This window comes from Bos javanicus, chromosome 10 (assembly GCF_032452875.1).
Source record: "Bos javanicus breed banteng chromosome 10, ARS-OSU_banteng_1.0, whole genome shotgun sequence".
Taxonomy (NCBI): Eukaryota; Metazoa; Chordata; class Mammalia; order Artiodactyla; family Bovidae; genus Bos; species Bos javanicus.
Genome location: NC_083877.1, coordinates 102,177,075 through 102,198,884, shown reverse-complemented (window position 1 = coordinate 102,198,884; position 21,810 = coordinate 102,177,075). Strand labels below are relative to the sequence as shown.

The 21,810-nt window shown below is 47.1% G+C and overlaps 1 protein-coding gene across 4 annotated transcripts in view; it reads left to right on the top strand.

Moving 5' to 3' along the window:
- RPS6KA5 (ribosomal protein S6 kinase A5) overlaps positions 1-21,810 on the top strand; it is a 219,661-nt gene that overhangs the window by 11,117 nt on the left and 186,734 nt on the right. Inside the window, exon 1 of one of the 4 annotated variants that reach the window (XM_061429708.1) lies at positions 2,935-3,091. The exons of 2 other annotated variants lie outside the window; for them this stretch is intronic. Coding sequence is in view for 1 of the 2 variants with exons in the window: in XM_061429706.1 (XP_061285690.1) it covers positions 19,258-19,306 (49 nt within the window). In the remaining variant the exon portion in view is untranslated. Of the gene's footprint in view, positions 1-2,934; positions 3,092-17,751; positions 19,307-21,810 lie in introns of those variants that run through there. One more of the 4 variants, XM_061429706.1, reaches the window with a different exon arrangement.

Genomic DNA, 21,810 nt, shown 5'->3' with positions numbered 1-21,810 from the left:
CCTGTGTCGTGGGGTGCCGCGTGGGGCGGGCAGCGAGGCGTTTCTGCCCGGAGGCAGCGGCAGATGGTCCTGGGGAGGGGAGGGCTTGCCGCCCCAGGTACTGGATGGAAGGTCTCTGTGGCCCAAGCTTGTGTCCAAGCAGGAGAGCCGCAGGAAACGCGCTGAGAAGGTAGCCGAGCCGGTGGGCGGGCTCTGTGGGTTGTTCAGGTGTCACCCTGAGTGCAGGGTGAAGCTGCCGAAGGATTTTTCAGAGATTAGTTTTGCACTGTTAAAAAAACGGCTTCCTTGTGTGAGGGGCAAGGTAGGAAAGAGTGTCTGAGGGGAGACCAGTTCAGAGGCTCTTGTGGAAGTTCAGGTGCAAATACAAGTTGGGATTGGGTAACGATTAGAAATTAAGAATTGTGAAAGTATTTGAGATATATGTAGCAGAATATATCAGCGGAACTTGGGTGGTAGTGATATGAGATTTTCGGGCTGGAACAAACATATGTTTGAAGGTACGGTTTGTTCAGATGGTGTATTAATTTTCAGTTGCTGCATGACAAATCACCACAAACTTAGTGGCTTGTAATAGCACTTGTTCATTAGCTTACAGTTCGGTAGGTTAGAATTCTCCACGGCATGGTTAACGTCAAGATGGTAGGCAGATGGGACTTCCCAGTGGTGCAGTGGTTAAGACTCCGCCTTCTCATGCAGGGGGTGCAGGTCCCGTCCCTGGTTCAGGGGCTGAGATCCCACATGCCTCGCTGCCAAAAATACTAAAACAGAACAGAAGCAATAGTATAACGAATTCAATGAAGACTTCAGATGGCCCACATCAGAAATCGTAAAAGAAAAAGATGGTAGCCAGCTAGAGTTCTTGTCTGGCGGCTCTGGGAAGAAATGCACTTGGAAGCTCGTTGCCATGGCCAGCAGACTCTCCTCCCAACGTCTTCAGTCTGCGGCCGCAGCGTCCTCAGTGGCTCCAGTGGGGCCTCTGTCGGCTGCAGAGGCCGTCTGCACCCACTCACCTGGCCCCCCATCTTCAGGCCTCTGAGCTGGTGACACGCTTCCCGGCTCCTGCGCTCTGATGTCCGAATCCTCTGTCATCTCTAGGCTTTGTGTAATTAGGTCCGACTTACCTGAACAATCTTCCTATCGTGAGATCAACGGATTTGGGACCTTAAGTACATGAGCAGCAAAATCCCTGTCTCCCAAGAGTGGCGTCTCCTCGTGCTCAGGTGCTCAGGGCAGGGGCCACACAGAGGTCACAGAGGTCGCGTTAGGATTCTTCCTTAGAGCTCACAGAAGGTGAGCCAGGGGTGATGCCCATGGGGTGGGCAGAAAGGATTGAACCCAGATGTGTACAGATCAAAGCTTGAGATGCCTCTGACATACTCTAGTAGACACACGTGATAGCAGTCGTGGGTAATGAAAGCTTGCTGTGTGCTGCCGAGCTGGTGCTTGTATCAACTCATTTAGTCCATGCGGTAGCCTTATGAAGTCAGTACCATTTTTATTATTCCAATTTTACAGATGGGGAAACTGAGTCTTAGAGACGTCACTGACTTGCTCAGGATTACCCAGGAAGTAAATATAAAGTTTTGAAACCTGAGTGGTCTGGCCCCCCAGGCTGACCTAAACTGTTGTGCTTTCTTTCATCAGTGGGATGTGGGCCTGGAGCTCGGCGAAGGTGTCTGGGCTGCAGGTGAAAATTCTAGCATCACTGGGATGTAGATGGCTTTGGAAGCCCAGTTGTGAATGAGATCATCTCAGGAAAGCTTGTAGAATGGAGAGAAGAAGGGGACTCAGAACTGAGCCTCGAAGAACTCTAGAATTTAGACGATGGGTAAGAAAGGAGTAGCTAAGAAGGAATGCAAAGGAGGAACGGCCGGGAGCGGGTGGGGGTGGGAGAGACCTCGGAGAGCTGTGATGCCAGGAAGGCAAGGAGAGAAGGTGCTTCAGAGGGCCTGTCAGAGCCGACTGAGCAGCTGATGACCTTATCAAGAGCAATTTTAGTGGAGGTTTGAGGGGGAGGCCAGATTGCAATGGATTGAGGAGTGGATGCAAGTGAGTACTTAGAAAAATTACTTTTTTTACATGTACAACACTGCTTTATTTATTGATTTAATTTATATCTGGCAGTGCTGGCTGGGCTTTCCCTCGCTGCACAGGCTTCTAGAGCACGGGCTCAGCAGCTGTGAGGCACAGGCTTCACTTCTCCGTCACACGTGGGCTCTGCCCGGGCCGGGATCACACCTGTGTCCCCTCATTGGCAGGCGGATTCTTATCCACTGTGCCGCCAGGGAAGTCTGCGAGTGGAAACTTTGAAGAGGCTTGGTTCCAGAGGGGATTAAAGAGAGAGACTTCGCCAGGGGTTCCGCTGGGGCAGCTATGTTTTGTTATTTTAAGAGGAGTGATGCTAGAATACGTTTAGTGTGAGTCCATTATAGGGAGAAAGAGAGAGAGAACTACTGAAGATACACAGAAAGAGGGGATAACTGAAGGCACTGAGAAGGCCCGTTGCTTCTTTTTTTTTTGAACACAATTTCTTTCTTTCTTTGGCAGTGCTGGGTCTCAGTTGCGGCACCCACGGTCTCTGTTGCAGCACACGGGGTCTTCAGTTTCCATGTGTGGGCTCTAGTTCCCTGCCCAGGGGTCGACCCTGCGCCCCCTGCTCTGGGAGCACATTCTTAGCCACTGAACCACCAGGGAAGCGCCCTCATCGCTTATGTTGTGATGAGAAGTGGGACTGGATACAGATTCTTTTGTCGATTTGGTGGCAGGAGGACACGGGAGTTTCCAGGCCATGCTTTTCCCCCTTCTCTATGAATTGTGAGGAAGGGCAGTTCTTTATTCAAGAAGAGAAAAATAGTTTTATTGTTTTAAAAATTGTTCTTCTGGTCTTTAAAAATTCTTAGATATGGAGAAACATGCAAAAAGTAGACAGAATTCACACGCTTCAGACGGAAGTTTATAGGAGAGCGTTGCAGAAGGACATACAGACAGGTGAAGGACATACAGAAAGGCTTTGGGTGCGGCCAGACGCGCTCTGCGCTCTCCACAGAGGTCGTTCTCTGGACGTGGTTTCTGGATCATGCCAAAATTCTTCGTAAGCATAATGTTCTTTTTCTTACTTTTGAAGTGTTATATTTAGTTCCGTTCTTCTAAGTTAAATTTATTTGGTACATGTATTGGGGGGAAAAAAGGCTGTTTGTTACTGCTTTACGAGCATTTGTTTTCTTATTGACTCAGTTTTCACATTGGCTCCATCATGTAATTCCAGAATCAGCTGGATAAGTAAACACTGCTGTTTTAGACACTGAAAGCACAGTGAGTCTTGAGGGTAAGTGACCCCGGCAATAAGAGAAAAGTGGGCAGCATTGTTTTAAAGTACACAGATATTAAATATAACTTTGTTCTGCCTCCAGCAGAATGTTGTCCAGAGAGATGGTTTGAGGGCCAACCACAAATCTAAACAGCTTCAGAACAGCTTACCACCTGGCACTTAAAAGGAACCTAGTGTGCTGGCTGTTCAGCTTAGCCGCTAGCTCTCACGTCGTCCCCAGGATCAGACTACTTGACTCTGCAGACGAGGGGTCAAGATGTTTAGGTTTCAGGGTTTTGTACATGCTGGACACCCCCAGAATTAGAGTTTATCTTGTAAATTGTTGTATAAATAATTTATTTCCCCTTAACAAAAAGAAAAAAAAAGAACCGAAATAGCAGAGAACGAGTTTTTTCTCACTGCATACAATTGTCACCTTTTGAATGAAGCTAAATTAGTCCAAGAAGCTTATGTTTTTGCAGCGTTGAGTAAGAAAAGGCAAGGTTTTACAAGAAAAGTTCTGTTACAACTTCGTTGGTCTGGTCACAGTAAAATAGATGCTACATCTGTACTTCCCAGGTGGTAGATTGAGAGCAGACCCAGGTGTATTAAATAAGGATGACTGAGTCCCGTGGCGCCTCACGCCTCTGTTTGAGGAATTCCACTTCCTCAGAGAACTTGCCCCATTTTCCCCACTCGCCCTGGTCTTCAGGCTCCTCTTCCCACATGGTTGAACCATCTTATCAGGGGAAAAAAATTCCTCTGTGGCCCTCTAGTTTTTGCTATCTTTCCCTTTCCCACCAGATGTTGAAAGAGCAGTTTATACCAGCTGTTGCTGTGGCTTTATCTCCTGTTCAGTCTTTGATGCCCCCAAGAAGCGCGCTGTCTGCAGTTACTCATGTCCCCCTGTTCTCCTAATCTGGGAAGAGCCTCCGTTTAATCCTCCTCGGCCCATTAGGGCCGTCGGCACACGAGTGTGGGCTCGGTGTGGCCTTGCTCTCCCCGGTCGCGCCCATCCCTGACCACCTCGCCGCCCTCTCCCCCTGGCCTCCTCTGCTTGCCCCTTAAATGTTGGTAATCTGCCGTCAGCCCTCTTTCTTCTAACTCTGCACGGTCTTTCTGGGAAATCAAGTATCACAGCTTGAACTACCATCTGAGTCTCTCTCTTCCGCTTGGATCTCTTTCTGGGGTTCCTTACCAGTTACTCCCAAGTACCCGCCGAGCAAGAGGTAGCTGGGCAGCCCTCGGGGCCCACTCACGCTCAGCTCGAAGGCTGCCTCTTCCTCCAGAGCTGGCCGTGGTTTATTTAGGGACATTTCCCACCTGCCTGGACCCCAGCTAGACGCATCCTGGACGTCCTCTGCCTTGGGTCCTGCCCACCTACCGGTTCCTTCCCCCAGTGTGTCAACTCCGTCTCTGAAAGGGCGCCTTCATTTCTGGCTCAGCGTTGCCACTGCCGGGATCTTAGTTCAGTGTCTGACCGAAAGTGATGGCTGTCGTTTACCGAGCTTTCTGTGTTGGGTCCTTTGCTGAGCGTCTTGCGCGTCTCATTTGGCTCTCACACTGTGTGTATGGTTGGGACTATGTCTGGCCTCTCTGGCCCTCTCGCTCCTGTTGTCTGCCCCTCGCTGGAGTCCAGTGTAGCGGTGAAAAACAGTTCCTGTGGGCCTCGATGCCCTTTGAGTTGGTGGTGCCTAATTTCAGGCACGGATGCTGCACATTTTCAGTTTCTGCCCCAGGCTTCTGACTCCTGCTCACGTTTCAGCAGCCTGGTGGGAACTGGCTGGGCGAGCATGCGGACCCCAGAGGCGAGAGGCGGAGTGCCCCGCCGGGCAGCCCACGCCAGAGTGGGCAGAGCTGATGTCATAGGCGCCCGTGCGCTTGGGAGCCCTGGCGTGTCTCTGGGACTCCAATTTCTCGGCTTCTGCCCGTTCGCAACCATTCTTCCTTCCAGCGGCCTGCCCGGCTGTCTTTAGGCCCAGCTCCACGTGCAGGCGCAGCAGGCTCACACGGACTGTTTGCTTCTCAAAGCTGTGCAAGGTCAGCCCCCCGTGTAAGCTCCTTACTCTTTACGGTTCAGGGGTCAGCCTCTCCTGCACACCCTTAGTAGGTGTTCAGAATTGAGGTCCAGGCCCCATGAGCAGAGAGCCCTCAGATGGGGCGCCGAGCGCAGGAGCCTGAGAGTGTCGTGCCCCGGAGCCCGCGTCCTCGGGACAGGCAGGCGGGGAGCAGCCTGCTCGCCCGGAGCTCGTGCGCTGGTCCCTCTGAGGTGGACGCCTCTCATACTGTCCCCGGAACAGATGCTAGACACACTGGTGGTATGGTCTGATCAGGGAGAGGACACTCAGGCTGGTAGCCAGGGGCCTGGCTAGTGTGCACCCATGGGGGTGGCGGGGGGTGCCGGGGGCCGGGGGTCTTGAAGGGGCTGGAGCGGGCGTGGCAGAGTAGTAAGGCTAGAGAGGGGAGAATTCACCAACCTGGGTGCTCTGGTCACAGTTCAGGACTTAACATCCCGGCAGCCTCCTCCTAACACGCTTCTGGGATGGTTCTAGGAGTCTGGACGTGACTGTGACCTACAAAGAGTAGGTAAATAAGCAGGAACTGCCTTGGCAGAGTATTGAGACCAGAAGTCTCAGAGAAGAGCGTGTTGGAGTGGATTTATTCTATGAGGCTGGAGAACACACTTTTTGACTTTTGGATCCTTCAGTTCAGTTCAGTCACTCAGTCGTGTCCGACTGTTTGCAGTCCCATGAATGGCAGCACGCCAGGCCTCCCTGTCCATCACCAACTCCCAGAGTTCACTCAAACTCAAGTCCATCGAGTCAGTAATGCCATCCAGCCATCTCATCCTCTGTCGTCCCCTTCTCCTCCTGCCCCCAGTCCCTCCCAGTATCAGGGTCTTTTCCAGTGAGTCAGCTCTTCACATGAGGTGGCCAAAGTACTGGAGTTTCAGCTTTAGCATCATTCCTTCCAAAGAACACCCAGGGCTGATCTCCTTCAGAATGGACTGGTTGGATCTCCTTGCAGTCCAAAGGTCTCTCAAGAGTCTTCTCCAACACCACACTTCAAAAGCATCAATTCTTCGGTGCTCAGCTTTCTTCACAGTCCAACTCTCACATCCATACATGACCACTGGAAAAACCATAGCCTTGACTAGACGGACCTTTGTTGGCAAAGTCATGTCTCTGCTTTTGAATATGCAATCTAGGTTGGTCATAACTTTCCTTCCAAGGAGCGTCTTTTAATTTCATGGCTGCAATCACCATCTGCAGTGATTTTGGAGCCCAGAAAAATAAAGTCTGACACTGTTTCCCCTGTTTCTCCATCTATTTCCCATGAAGTGATAGGACGGGATGCCATGATCTTTGTTTTCTGAGTGTTGAGCTTTAAGCCAACTTTTTCACTCTCCACTTTCACTTTCATCAAGAGGCTTTTTAGTTCCTCTTCACTTTCTGCCCTAAGGGTGGTGTCATCTGCATATCTGAGGTTATTGATATTTCTCCCAGCAATCTTGATTCCAGCTTGTGCTTCTTCCAGCCCAGCGTTTCTCATGATGTACTCTGCATATAAGTTAAATAAGCAGGGTGACAATATACAGCCTTGATGTACTCCTTTTCCTATTTGGAACCAGTCTATTGTTCCATGTCCAGTTCTAACTGTTGCTTCCTGACTTGCATATAGGTTTCTCAAGAGGCAGGTCAGGTGGTCTGGTATTCCCATCTCTTTCAGAATTTTCCACAGTTTATTGTGATCCACACATTCAAAGGCTTTGGCATAGTCCATAAAGCAGAAATAGATGTTTTTCTGGAACTGTCTTGCTTTTTCGATGATCCAGCAGATGTTGGCAATTTGGTCTCTGGTTCCTCTGCCTTTTCTAAAACCAGCTTGAACATCTGGAAGTTCACAGTTCACGTATTGCTGAAGCCTGGCTTGGAGAATTTTGAGCATTATTTTACTAGTGTGTGAGATGAGTGCAATTGTGTGGTAGTTTGAGCATTCTTTGGCATTGTCTTTCTTTGGGATTGGAATGAAAATTGACCTTTTCTAGTCCTGTGGCCACTGCTGAGTTTTCCAAATTTGCTGGCATATTGAGTGCAGCACTTTCACAGCATCATCTTTCAGGATTTGAAGTAGCTCCACTGGAATTCCATCACTTCCACTAGCTTTGTTCGTAGTGATGCTTTCTAAAGCCCACTTGACTTCACATTCCAGGTTGTCTGGCTCTAGGTCAGTGATCACACCATCGTGATTATCTTGGTCGTGAAGAGCTTTTTTGTACAATTCTTCTGTGTATTCTTGCCACCTGTTCTTAATATCTTCTGCTTCTGTTAGGTCCATACCATTTCTGTCCTTGATCGAGAGCATCTTTGCATGAAATGTTCTCTTGGTATCTCTAACTTTCTTGAAGAGACCTCTAGTCTTTCCCATTCTGTTGTTTTCCTCTATTTCTTTGCATTGATCGCTGAGGAAGGCTTTCTTATCTCTTCTTGCTATTCTTTGGAACTCTGCATTCAGATGTTTATATCTTTCCTTTTCTCCTGTGCTGCTGCTGCTGCTAAGTTGCTTCAGTCGTGTCCGACTCTGTGCGACCCCGTAGACGGCAGCCCACCAGGCTCCCCGTCCCTGGGATTCTCCAGGCAAGAACACTGGAGTGTGTTGCCATTTCTTTCTCCAATGCATGAAAGTGAAAAGTGAAAGTGAAGTCACTCAGTCATGTCCGACTCTTAGCGACCCCATGGACTGCAACCTTCCAGGCTTCTCCATCCATGGGATTTTCCAGGCAAAGAGTGCTGGAGTGGGTGCCATCGCCTTCTTCTCCTTTAGAAGGGTCCACACAAAGCACCTCATCCTCTCAGGTAATTCAGAACGCCCAGGTGAGAGGAAACTGCCCGAGTGTCATAGGAGAGCCTCCGTGGACCTGGGTTTCCCTGTATCCATGGAAACGGGGGGCTCTGGAAGAACACGGGCCACACGGTGTCACCGTGTAACAGTGTCACAGGGCGAGGTGGGTGTAATTACCACCGGGGGCCAGAGTGGCATTCACGGTGCCCTGGCTCACCCAGCCCTGGGATGGAGCAGAGTGATGGACCGCCCGCCAGGACGGCATTGGCCTTGTGTGATTTAGGCCGTCGTCTCTGAGGGAGCTCCGCCTTCGGCTGCCTTGCCCTGCTGGGCAGTTGCTGCTGCAGACGCTTTAGTTCCGTTCCCTAGAGGGGCAGCAGCAGGAACACTCCCAGTTAGACCTCAAGCTCAGAGTAAACTCTCCCCTGCCACTGTCAGGCGGCAGCCGCGCCAGCTCCTTGAAGACCCAGTGACCCGTTTACCTATCCTCCAGCTCCCTGGGTGTGGCTGCCGAGTAACCCGGCGTGCGTTCCAGGTGCGCGCGTGATGACTCGGCCTGCATGTCGCCATTCGGTGGCCGATTTAATGGCAGCAGAAGGCATCTGAGCGTCCCGTCAGCGGCCCTTGAAGCATCCCTGCACAGCCTCTCCCGGCTCTCCTGTCCCGGCCTTGACTGCCTTCACTGGGCAGGGTCTGCCTCAGCGTGCTCCCATTTCCTCTAGTATGCATCACTTCCTTTTGGCTCCAGGGCTTCTCCAGGGTCCACCCTGCGGGAGATACAAGTAGGAGGGCACCGCAGCTGCTTTAGCTGGAAGTTAGTGCTCTCCGAGGGCGGCCCTAACCGAAGAAGAGGGCAGGACCCCGTGGAGAAACGCTTCTCCCCGGCTTTGCACAGAAGGGGCCCAGTGCTTTCCAGTCGTCCCTGCGTTTTGGTGCCATGGAGCTCAGTCGCCCAGTGGCGGTGAGCGTGTCCCTGTCCGTGTCCCCCTGGTGGTGAGTGTGTCTGTGTCAGTGTCCCTGTGGTGGTGAGCGTGTCAGTGTCCCCATGGTGGTGAGCATGTCAGTGTCCCCATGGCGGTGAGCATGTCTGTGTCCCTACAGTTGTAAGCGTGTCAGTATCCCCACAGTGGTGAGCATGTCCACGTCCCGGCAGTGGTGAGCTTGTCAGTGTCAGTGTCCCCACGGTGGTGAGTGTGTCAGTGTCATTGTCCCTGCGGTGGTGAGTGTGTCAGTGTCCCCACGGTGGTGAGCTTGTCAGTGTCAGTGTCCCCATGGTGGTGAGTGTGTCAATGTCAGTGTCCCCACGGTGGTGAGTGTGTCAGTGTCATTGTTCCCGCGGTGGTGAGCATGTCAGTGTCCCTGTGGCGGTGAGCGTGTCCGTGTCCCTGCACTGGTAAGCGTGTCAGTGTCCCCATGGCAGTGAGCGTGTCAGTGTCCGTGTCCTGGCAGTGGTGAGCATGTCAGTGTCCCCGTGGTGGTGAGCATGTCAGTGTCCCTGCCTGGTAAGCGTGTCAGCATCCCCGTGGTGGTGAGTGTGTCAGTGTCCGTGTCCCTGCAGTGGTGAGTGTGTCAGTGTTCCCATGGCAGTGAGTGTGTCAATGTCAGTGTCCCTCCGGTGGTGAGCGTGTCAGCATCCTTGTGGTGGTGCGCATGTCAGTGTCCGTGTCCGCGTGGTGATGAGCGTGTCAGTGTCTGTGTCCCCGTGGTGGTGAGCGTGTCAGGGCAGTCGGCTTGCTTTGTCCTGCCCCTTCCCGGTCTCTGCCTTTTAGCTCCGTTTCTTCTCCTTCTGATGACGTGGCCTGTTGACAGGTCTTTGCAGATGCTCTCCTTTTGGGAGGCGCTTAGGGTCAGACACCCACTCCAGTGTTCTTGCCTGGAGCATCCCAGGGACGGGGGAGCCTGGCGGGTTGCTGTCTGTGGGGTCGCACAGAGTCGGACACAACTGAAGCGACTTAGCAGCAGCAGCAGCAGGGTCAGACAAGTGCAGCTGTTGTGTTGGGGTGTGTGCGTCTGTGTGTCTAGCCAGCCATCCGTCTACCTACCTGTTCATCCGTCCATCCGTCCACCCAGTCCCAGAATGGTAAAGATAGTTGCTTAGCTCAACTCTAGTCAGTGGTGGAGCTGGAGTTCTGAGTTCATCTGAAGCCAGAGCAGGTCTCTTCTCCCTTGATGTACTGCCTTTCCCCTCTGAAGATGTCATCAGCGGGCCTCAGGGGGCTTGTCCAGCCTCCTCCTGCGGGAGCTAGCCCCCCTGCCAGCACGCAGAGGTCTTTGAGAGACCCCCGCCTACGGCGTGCCGGTCTGTAGGGTGCCGGGAGCGCGCCCGTCCCTTAGAGAGACCCCCGTCTCCGGCGTGCCGGGAACGCGCCCGGCCCTTAGAGAGACCCTTGCCTGCAGGGTGCTGGGAGCCCGCCCGGCCCTTAGAGAGACGCCCGTCTACGGCGTGCCGGGAGCGCGCCCGGGCCTTAGGCCCGCGTCTGCAGGGTGCCGGGAGTGTCCCCCCCTCTGCAGTGAGCCCTCCTTGCCCTGTACCTCGCTCTGGGGGCGCTCCCCTCACGGTCTGTTTCGTTTTTGCTTCTTTTCTGAGTTCATCACCTCTTGTTGCCTTTGGTCGTTTTTTTGGTTGTTTGCTCATTTCTGTTCTTAGTTTTTGTGTTTCTGCTTCAGGACTTTTTTTTCCTCCTCATATCTCTAGTACTTGTGTGAAGATTTTAAATTCAGTTCGGAGTGTTGTGTTACTGTTTTCTTCAGCTTTGTGGCTTTTCTTTTGGAGGGGGACGGGTTCGTCAGTGGCGATGCTTTTATTAGCAGTTTCTGATTTTGTTTTAAACAGTAGTTTTCTGTGTCCGTGGCCTGCTTTTTGCGTTTTTGCATATCTGCTCACCCCTTCTTAGAGAATTCCATAGTTCCGCCCTCCGCGCTTGTTGGGAGGTGCTGGGGCGGGGAGGGTGCGCCTGTTCTCTGGTGGGACCCTCGCCTTCCCTCCTCTCGGTCCTTTCCCTTGACTGCCAGTTTCCTAGGCGCCTCCCCTTCCCCTGCTGGTCTGCCCTCCGGAGATGTGCGTGCCTGATTTCTGTCGGATCCACTGGCTCTCGAGCCTCTTTTCGAGCCGGCCCTTGCAAAGTGTGCAGCATTCTAGTCTTATCCTTGGGCCTTTCTGGGCATGCTTCTGCTTTGTCTCCCCCTGCTCTTTTTCAGTGGCTCTCAAGTGTCCCTCCCTGTCTTTAAACCTGCAGACTTTCTGTGGGGTTGGTGGGAACTCTGCTCAATGGGGTCCGTTTTTCAGTCACCAGTCATTGGAAGCTTGTAGAGTTCTGTCTCCTGCTACTGCTCCAGGCGTGGGTCATGTGTGGTTTCACTCCGTCTTTGTTGGTTTTATGGTGCTGTGTATTTTGTTTATTTCTTTCTGTGGACCTGTTTTTAAATTCTTTTTTGAATTTGTTGCAGTCATGCATCCATTTTGTGTGTTGGCGTTCTGGCTGCCAGGCCTGTGGGCTCCTGGCTCCACAGCTAAGGATCACACCAGCACTGCTTGCGCTGGAAGGCCAAGTCTTAGCCGCTGGACCGCGAGGGAAGGCCCTATTTTGTCTTTTTTGTTTATTTACTCTTGAGGGTATATGAGAACATTTGGAATCTGGTGCCTTCATTCCCCTTAACCCAGAAGTTTCTCCGTTCTTTACAGACTCAGCTCAGGCTCCACCACCTTCTCTTCCTTGGCATTTTCCGGTTCCCAGGCTCTGGTACTTGCTGCTTCCTTGTGTTCCTGACCTTCCGCCTCTCTAATTGCAGGTGTTTTATTGCATTGTAATTATATACTTGTCTCCCCTCCCCCATCAAATTGTGACTGTCTCTTGGCAGCAAACCTTGTATTTCTTTTTTGTGATACATAGTGGCACCCACTAATTGGATTAATTTATTTAAAACAGAATAGAAGCACAGTCAGTGGATGGAAGTCAGCTCTATCCACTGTGAATAATGTGAATATTTTTGGATCATAGTGAACTTTAGTTTTAAAAGAAGATAAGTAAAAAACTATGAATAATGATCAGGTTTATATTATAATCAGTTCAGTCGCTCAGTCATGTCTGACTCTTTGTGATCCTGTGTACTACAGCACGCCAGGCCTCCCTGTCCATCACCAACTTCCAGAGGTTGCTCAAACTCATGTCCATCAAGTCAGTGATGCCATCCAACCATCTTATCCTCTGTCGTCATAATACTAAAGTTTAAGATAATAAGATTACCACTTTTTCCCACAGAGCTTAGAATGTTAATTGATTGACTTTTGAAAATAGAAATATCTTTAATAAATACTTTTTCTAATATTGCTGAATAGTTAAAAGTCTAGAATCTGAAATGATTCATGGTTTCTTTTTTTTTAAAAAAAGAATATCTATGAAAAGATTCTGCAAAATTACTGGGTTTAAAAATTTTTTAATTTTTTTAAATTATGAAACTATGATAGTACATTTATAGGAGGCTTGGAAAATACAGAACAAGATTCCATATAGTTCAACTATGCTATGCTATGCTATGCTATGCTAAGTCACTTCAGTCGTGTCCGACTCTGTGTGACCCCATAGACGGCAGCCACCAGGCTCCCCGTCCCTGGGATTCTCCAGGCAAGAACACTGGAGTGGGTTGCCATTTCCTTCTCCAGTGCAGGAAAGTGAAAAGTGAAAGCGAAGTCGCTCAGTCGTGTCCGACTCTTAGCGACCCCGTGGACTGCAGCCTACCAGGCTCCTCCAGCCATGGGATTTTCCAGGCAAAAGTACTGGAATGGGGTGCCATTGCCTTCTCCGAGTTCAACTATATATTACCATTATTTCTTTAAGTATATAAGTTAAGATTTTTGGTTGGAGTTTCAATATCGAACTCTCAAAAATTAGTAGAATGTATATACAGAGAAGTAGAAGAATATAGTTGACCCCAAATTACAGTTTTTAATGGATCATTTTAATATTCAAGTGACTTTCTACCTTTTTGCTATACAAGATGTGTTTGGGTGCCATGTGGCTGAAATTCCACATACCAGCGGAAAAGACAAAATTGGATTCTTAAGTGCACAGCACTGGGTTACCTGACTGAGTTTGGAAATAGGAGTGTCAAAATTCATCTTCTGCTCAGTTTTTAGCACCGTGTAAAGATCTTGCTTTTGCTTAAAAAAAATTATTTATTTTTAATTGAGGGATAATTTCTCTGTGCTTTTTTTGAATTGGTTTTGAAATAAAGAATTTGACAATATGGATGTACATCCTTAAGAAAACTAGGTATGTGGAAATGAAGACCCTTTACCTAATAATTAGTAAGTATTCTATTGATACAAATTTGTTCTTTTTTCCTGTCCAACTGTAAACATTTTTATCACGAGGGCTATTTCTTCTCAGACCGAGGGGTCCACTTAACCCATTTGTTCTACATTTGGTATTATGGGCCATGATTATTAGATACAAAAATCAAGTAGGATTTTAAAGATTTAAAAAGAAATCTGTAGGACTGCATTGTAGGAATTCCAAACAACCCCTATCTCATTCAGAATTCTCTATAGAGAGGTGTTGTAAACAGGCATAGTGCATCAGCTCACTCATGTACAGGTCAGATGGGAAATTTGCCTCTGTAAATGAGTTTGTTCAGAAAATGGATTTGTTGGTTTTTATATTCTGAAACTAAAAAGGAAAAAAGACAAAGGGAACATAATAGATAGTCGTCTGATATTTGTGTGCCATAGGGAATAGTATTCTTTCCAGTGTTTTTTTAATTGCAGGATGATTTTCTTTAGTTCTTCTAATTGTGTGATAATTTTTGAATTGTGCTAGTCTGTATTTTGACTATGTATTTGCTCTTTTCAAAAGAAATGGTATGCAAGCCACATGGCACTAGAACTATGAAGTAATTTCTTTGGAAACATTTTGGTTTCAGGTGGACATTACAAGAAGACATTTGACCCTACTGTTCTTAGCAATGTTCCCTGTAAGCCATTCAAAAGATTGTGAGCGCAGATACGGAGAACAAACCCATGGTTCCCAGTGGAAAGAGGGGCGGGGAGGGGCAGGAGATGGGTATCAGCTTAAGAGGCACAAACTACTGTGTGTAAAATACATAAGCTGCAAGGATGTGTTGTACAGCACAGGGCAAGTAGTAGTGGTATTTAATAACGAGTACACGGAGTATAATCTAGGAAATTTTGAATCACTGTGTTGTGCACTCTAAATCAATTATGCCTTAATTAAAAAATGTAATAAATATCCATCTTATTAAAAATTTTTTTAAAGACTTGTGAGCAGACCACTTCGATCTTGAGACTGGTCCTGAGACTTCCATGCATTACCTCAGTTGTGATCACTGTTAGCAGTGGTATGAGATTGGTGGGCGCTTTACCTGTATGTTCTGTTAAACCGCCAGCGACCCTGTGTGTGCTGCAGACTGAGAGGACACCAGGGTAGGGGCTTCGAGCCAGCTCACACGTCTTGCAGGTGGCAAAGCTGGCTGTGAACCTAGACGTCTGCACTCCAGCAACTGCCCTGCCTGAACCTTTGTGTCTTTATGGCTGATTTTTCACCCTGTCTGAGAAGAGCGTGCCTTGACGTACTCATTTCTTTATTTCCCATCGTGGGGGTGGAAGGACAAGGGCGATGACGGTGAGGGTTGTTTTCAGGAACTGTCGGATTCTGTAGTTGTTAGAGAGGCCAGTTTTAAAAGCACGGGTCTTTTTCTGGTGTGTGTGGAGAGCAGACACTCGTGAACCTGCCCGCTAGTGCTATCTGATCTTACTATTTTGTGATGTTGGGTTCGTATCTGGTTTTCTTTTTTTAATGTATGTATCATTTGTTTATTTGCCTACTTAGCTGTGCCAGGTCTTAGTTGAGGCGTGAGGGATCTCTGTCTTCCTTGTGGCATTAAGGGTCTTCAGTGCAGCGTGCGGGCCTTTAGCCGAGCCGCGGCACTCTGGCATGCTGCGTGTTGGCGCTCCTGCCCCCACCAGGACCGCACCCCAGCTCCCTGCACTGGGAGTGTGGGGTCTCAGCCCCTCGACCACTAGGAAGCCCCCATGTCTGTCTTTTTCAAGAAGTTGTTACTGCTGCTGCTGCTGAGTCACTTCAGTCGTGTCTGACTCTGTGTGACCCCATAGACGGCAGCCCATGAGGCTCCCCTGTCCCTGGGATTCTCCAGGCAAGAGCACTGGAGTGGGTTGCCATTTCCTTCTCCAATGCAGGAAAGAGAAAAGTGAGAGTGAAGTCACTCAATCGTGTCCGACTCTTAGCGACCCCATGGACTGCAGCTCACCAGGCTCCTCTGTCCATGGGATTTTCCAGGCAAGAGTACTGGAGTGGGTTGCCATTGCCTTCTCTGAAGTTGTTACTAGTTCAGTTGAAACTTTATGTAACCATTATCCTGAATGTAGTTTTTGTCATCCCAGTTGTGTTTTTATACTTTTACAACATAAGTATATGTGCATAAATTACAGTGCGTAATAATATTTTGCATGTCTTTCTCTTTACGTGTGTGGTGCGGTCAGTCTCTGTCGTGTCCAGCTCTTTGCGATCCTGCGGGCCATAGCCCACCAGGCTCCTCTGTCCATGGGATTTTCCCAGCAAGAATGCTGGAGTGGGTTGCCGTTTCCTCTTCCAGGGATCTCTTTACATAAATACGACATCATATAATATACACATCCTTAACAAACATACGCAGGCCTATTATGTGTATCCTTCATTGCTGCATTAAAAGTGAGAGTTGTTTGTGTGGCCATCTGTAACTTTTATCAATTTATTTTTGTTACTCTATGATGTTCCACTGTATGATTATATCATAATGTCTTTATTCATTGTCCTGTTAGTGGATATTCAGGGTTTTAATTTTTTCTGTCATGCAGCGATCTTGTCTGTGGCATTGTTTACGTGTCCACTTATATATGTGCAAGAGTTTATAGTGTATACCTAGGAATAGAACCACTGCTCTGTGGGTCTGCACAGCTTTTATTTTATTCAGTGTTGCCAAACTGCTTTCCAGATTGATTGTACTGGCTCATAGTCCCACCAGCAGGACACGAGAGTTCATTTTACTTGTCGCCTCTTGGTTTTACATTTTTAAATTGATTTGATGGGGGTAAAATAGTCTCTCTTTTTGCAGTGTCATTTCCCTGAATACTGATAGGCTTAATAGAATTCTTGAAAAATGTAAATAAAAATGAAGCAAAACAAAAATATAAAAGATTTGTTGACCATTTGGTTTCCCTCTTTTGTGAAACTGCCCTGTCATTTACCCCCTTACTTAAAATTTTTTTTTTTAATTGGATTGCTTTTCTTTGTTTGAAAGGAGCCCATTTTCTGTGATTACATGCTCTGTGTCCCTAACTTCTTAGACAGCATTTTGGATATAATTTAACCCTTTTAAAAGTGACTGAACAACATTATTGTGCTGTTTAGATAGCAGTGCGGAAGGTATGTGAGACTGTTGGTGATCTGGTCCTCAGTGGCTGGACTGCTGTGCCTTTTAGAATTACCCTTTACTTTTGTAAGCACGTTCTTTTTCTTCCCTCGCTTCTTTTCTTCTCTTGTTTCCCTTCTTGATGCTTCCAGTGCATTTCGTCGCTTCTCTGCTGTCTGGTTTTAGATAAAATTATCTGGGTGGGGTTCCAAGAACTGTGTTGTCTTTGGGCAGTGAATGTGCTGTGATGAGCTGCCTTCTTCGTATCTGGGGAGGCCCCTGAGGTCAGTCCCAGGTGCATGTGGGCCTGGACTTGGACTCTGGGTGAGTGCGTGTGCTGAACAGTGACTTCTGGGTTAGTGTGAGCAAGGCTCCGTCTTAGCAGAAATGATAAGCTTTTGAGACTGGCATGTATTACTGTAAATCCACATGAAAATTATCTTTTAAAATTCTAGATTACAACTTTTCAGAGTAAAATTTTTTTTCTCTTCTGGGTTTCTCAGTGTTGCTAGAACAGTATAGAAATCTTTCAGACGTTTATGTGTTTGGTCGGGCCTCTACTCCAGTACTTTTGCCTAGAAAATCCCATGGATGGAGGAGCCTGGTAGGCTGCAGTCCATGGGGTTGCTAGAGTCGGACACGACTGAGCGACTTCACTTTCACTTTTCACTTTCATGCTTTGGAGAAGGAAATGGCACCCCACTCCAATGTTCTTGCCTGGAGAATCCCAGGGACGGGGAAGCCTGGTGGGCTGCCGTCTATGGGGTCGCACAGAGTCGGACACGACTGAAGCAACTTAGCAGTAGCAGCCACTGTGCTTAACATTAGTTGTTAAGGTTTTAATATTCCCACTGGCTAGTCTGAAACATTTTTTTATTCCCCTGTTGCTTTGGCATTAAAATTCTATGAGGACAGAGATTCTGTCTGTTCATCACAATTGAATCTGATCACCTAGAGTAGTCTGGAACATGATAGATACTCAGATATTTGAGGGAATGCACAGTGGAGTGAATTCCACTGTCCTTATTTTTTTAGTAACAAGCCCAGTTAGTTGACTTAAAAAGATTAATAAGATTATTTTATATTTGTTTCAATTACTTTCTTTCTGCCTTAAATTATCTGCCTGTTTTTCTGTCTTTTCTGTTTTTTTTTTTTTTTTTTTTGTACTGTGTTAAAGGATGAATCTGATCCCTGTGTGGTTAAAAAAATTATTTAAACTATGGAATAGACTAGAAAATTTAAAAGTGTACGTAAAGTATCAGGAATAATGCTACAACAGTCATCCGAGAATCTCTGTCTTTCTATCACAGATATTGGGTTGGCCAAAAAGTCTGTTTGGGTTTTCATAAGATGTTGCAGAAAAACCTGAAGGAACGTTTTGGCCAACTCAATACAGTATCTTCCCCAAGGTCACAAGTCTGGTAGTTTATGTGGTTGAGATTAGAAAACAGGTCTTTTTAGCTCAGGAGCACTTGCTTTACTTGAAACTTCTCAGTACTTTCCCTTCATATTTGCTTGTGCTATTTCTCTTTTTTAAATTGAAGTACAGTTGCTTTACACTATTGTGTTAGGTTCAGGTGTACAGCATAGGATTCAGTCATTTTTACAGTTTATGTTCCTTCAGAGGTGACTCCGAGATACTAGGACATACTTCCCTGTGCTCTGCGGTGTATCCTCACTGCTTATCTGCTTTATACACAGTAGTCTGTATCTGTTAGTGTTGGTGTTGTTTAGTCACTAAGTCACGTCTGACTCTTCGAGACCTCATGGACTTAGCCCACAGCTCCTCTGACCACGGGATGTCCCAGGCAAGGATTCTGGAGGGGTTGCCATGTCCTTCCCCTGGGCACCTTCCTGACCGGGGTCAAGTCTGTGACTCCCTCGTTGGCAGGCGGATTTTTTGCTGCTGAGCCACCAGGGAAGCCCGTATCAGTTAATCCCATACCCTTAATTTGTCCCTCCTTCCTTCCCTCGCTCCTTCGGTGACGACGAGTTTGTTTTCCTCATCTGTAGAGTCTGTTTCTGTTTTGTGTGGTAGTTCTTTATTTTTGTTTTGTTTTGTGTGGTAGTTCTTTAATGTGGAAGGGACATTTTTGTTAAAACTCGCTCAGTTCTGCAGGCCCCATGGCAGACGTGGAAGCTGTCCCGCGTGTTTCGGCTAGACATAATCTCTCCTTCCTCTGACGTCCCCACATTTTGACAGCGGTGCGTTTTATTGGGTATTATGGTTCTTCTTTGGCAAAGTTTACTTTGTTAGGTAATAAGCTTTGGGGGAGTTGTTTTCTTCGTCTTGGTTTCCTAGTGCCTATCATAATTAGCATGAGAAGACTGGTTCCCAGGTCCTCTTATAATAACTGGTAAGAGAAGACTCAGCGTCAGTGGTTTAAGTAAAGAAGGTTGAAAAGAAGACAGCATGTGGCGAGGCCTCCCCGCGCCCCTGGGCATCCAGGCTCCTGCTGGCTGCTCCGCTGGCCTCAGCGCGTGACCTCTGTGCTCTGTGCTGACGTTGACCGTCCAGACTCAGACAGGAATGTGGGGCAAGAGGAAGAGACTTTCCGTCTGTGAGGTGTTTGCTTCCTATGTAGGATTTGAATCCTCCTCAGGAGACATTTTTGTGTGTTTTTGGCTTTGGCTATGCAGCGTCACGTGGCCATCCTTTTGCAAGGGCGGCTGTGAAATGGAATATGTATTCTCAGCCTCTCAAGACAAGGGAAATGGTGATTGAGAATGGTGGTGAGTAGACCTGTATATAGTATCTGCCATAAAGAGGACTTGATGAATACTCTTTATTTAATTTGAAAAATTTTATCAAAAGTAATCCATGTATGTACTTAGTCAGATAAGACTATAAAGTAAGATCTGCAGCCCCTGACCCTCGTCTGCAGTTCCATCTCTGGTTTCTGCTTTCTTCTATTGTAACATGGTCTGCCAATTGAGAAGTGGCACTGTGCAGCTCTTCAGTCGGCAGTTTTAGACCTCCTTTATTTATTTGTTCACTGTTTAACAGGCTTCCCTGGTGGCTCAGGTGGTAAAGAATCTGCCTGCAATGCAGGAGACTCGCATTCTATCCCTGGGTCAGGAAGATCCCCTGGATAAGGAAATGACAGCCCACTCCAGTATTCTTACCTAAAGAATCCCATGGACAGAGGAGCCTTGTGGGCTGCAGTCCATGGGTTAGCAAAGAGTCGGACCCGACTGAGCGACCAACACTTTCACTTTCACCTAATGAAGTTACGGTTCTGGTTGAACCCATATTCAGTCTTTACTTGCTGTCTAAATATTCATAGCTGAGCCAAGTATTTGTTTTTTGTTTTTGTTTCCTTCTTTGTATAAATTTTTTCCCCAGAGTTAAATTACCCCCGTCTTTCCATTCAGTTACTTTTCTTTGAGTCTCTAAGTGCCCCCACCTGTTTTAGCAGCTCTGTGAATTCCTCTTCTGTGTGATTTTCTGTAGATGAGACAACCCTTTTTCCTGGAGACTTTCCTTCTGAGCCCTCTGTTGTCATCCATGTGGACTAGTTACTCTCAGCTACTGTGTGATTGTCGTTGTGAGACTTCCCTTCACTGTCATCTTGAGAATGATGTGCTTAATCCTTTTTTTCCCCTAGATCTTAAAGATTTTTTTGATCTTCAAATGTCTTGATTATGTTCTCATATGTGTGATAGCATTACTTGTTTACCTTACTGTTTGGGAGCATGTTTTTATTTTGGAAGACTAGGATGTAGGAACACTTTTACTCTCTTGAATTTGGAAATCAGTAGATGATTTCTTTCCAGTGACTCTTAGCAACAGTCAGTGTCCATTGTGCACTTCCTATCTGTGTTGTTGTTTAGTTACTCGGTCGTGTCTGACTCTTTAGAGACTTCATGGACTGTAGCCTGCCAGGCTCCTCTGTCCATGGAATTCTCCAGGCAGGAATACTGGAGTGGGCTGCCACTTCCTTCTCCAGGGAATATTTGTGACCCGGGAGAACGAACCTGCATCTCCTGCATTGCAGGTGGATTCTGTACCACTGAGCCGCCAGGGAAGTCCTGCGTGGCATCATTCTAAGTGGTATACATTCATGTCTTGTTTAATCTGTACAGTATCTCATTTGGACCAAATACTGCGTTTCCTAAGGATTTTGAATTTTTTTTAACCCTTTTTTATCCCCAGAGCAGGTCCTGTAGGACCAGTACTATTAATGTCCTCAGTCTACAGATGTAGGTACAGGGGCACAGAGAGAGAAGTCAGGCAGCTTGTCTGAGAATGCGCAGCTGGAGCTGGTGCCTGAGTTCTAACCTACACAGTGAAATTCTAGGCCACTGCTCTTCTAGATAGCTCTACGCAGTGCCTACGCGTAATTAGAACTGGTTAGATATTTGTAGAATAAACATTTTAAAGTACACTCTGGGTTTTCATTTTTTAAATTAAAATGTATTTTAACAGATATACTTTCTTGCTTAGCTGTTGACTACTTCTTTTCTTTGTGAAATTTTAATATTTTTTATTTTCCCATTATTTTCAGAGTCAATTTCAATATAATAAATAAGGACAGCTTCATATAGTGGAAACCTACTTTTTAAAAGCTAGTATGTTTTATCCACATTTTAATGGTTATAGAAAATGGAAGGCAATAATAAAGCAAATAATGGGAAAACAAAATTGAATTTTTTATGTCATTTCCCATGAGGAACATATGGGTGTTCAATTTTTTATTCTTGTAATATTCCTTTAAAAGGTCCTCTTACAGGCATACAACAAAGAACAAGTAAGTCTTTTCTATGGTTAATCTTTCACTATGGATGTCCTTGAATTTTTAAAAAATGATTATACTTATCAGTGTAGTGTTGTTCAGATACTGTAGCTACTTTAAAACTTGCCTTTTTATCTCCCAGGTGTGTAAGCCAAGTTAGAGAGCTGTGATGAGCACAGGTTAGACACATGCCCTGCTTTGTATTTACCACCCCATCAGCTGTGCTGGTGTTTTCATGCTAAGAAAGAAGGTAAATTAACAACATCTAAATATATATTTGGACTTCCCTGATGGCTCGGCCTTGTAAAAAATCCACCTGCAGTGTGGGAGACCTGATTTAGAGAAGCATCTGAGTATATAAACAGAAGCCTAAGTGTGCACATATTTGTTGTTCCTTTTATTAATAAAAATCCAGGCTTTCCTGGTGGCTCAGATGGTAATCTGCCTGCAGTGTGCGAGACCAGATTTGATCCCTGGGTCAGGAAGACCCCTTGGAAAAGG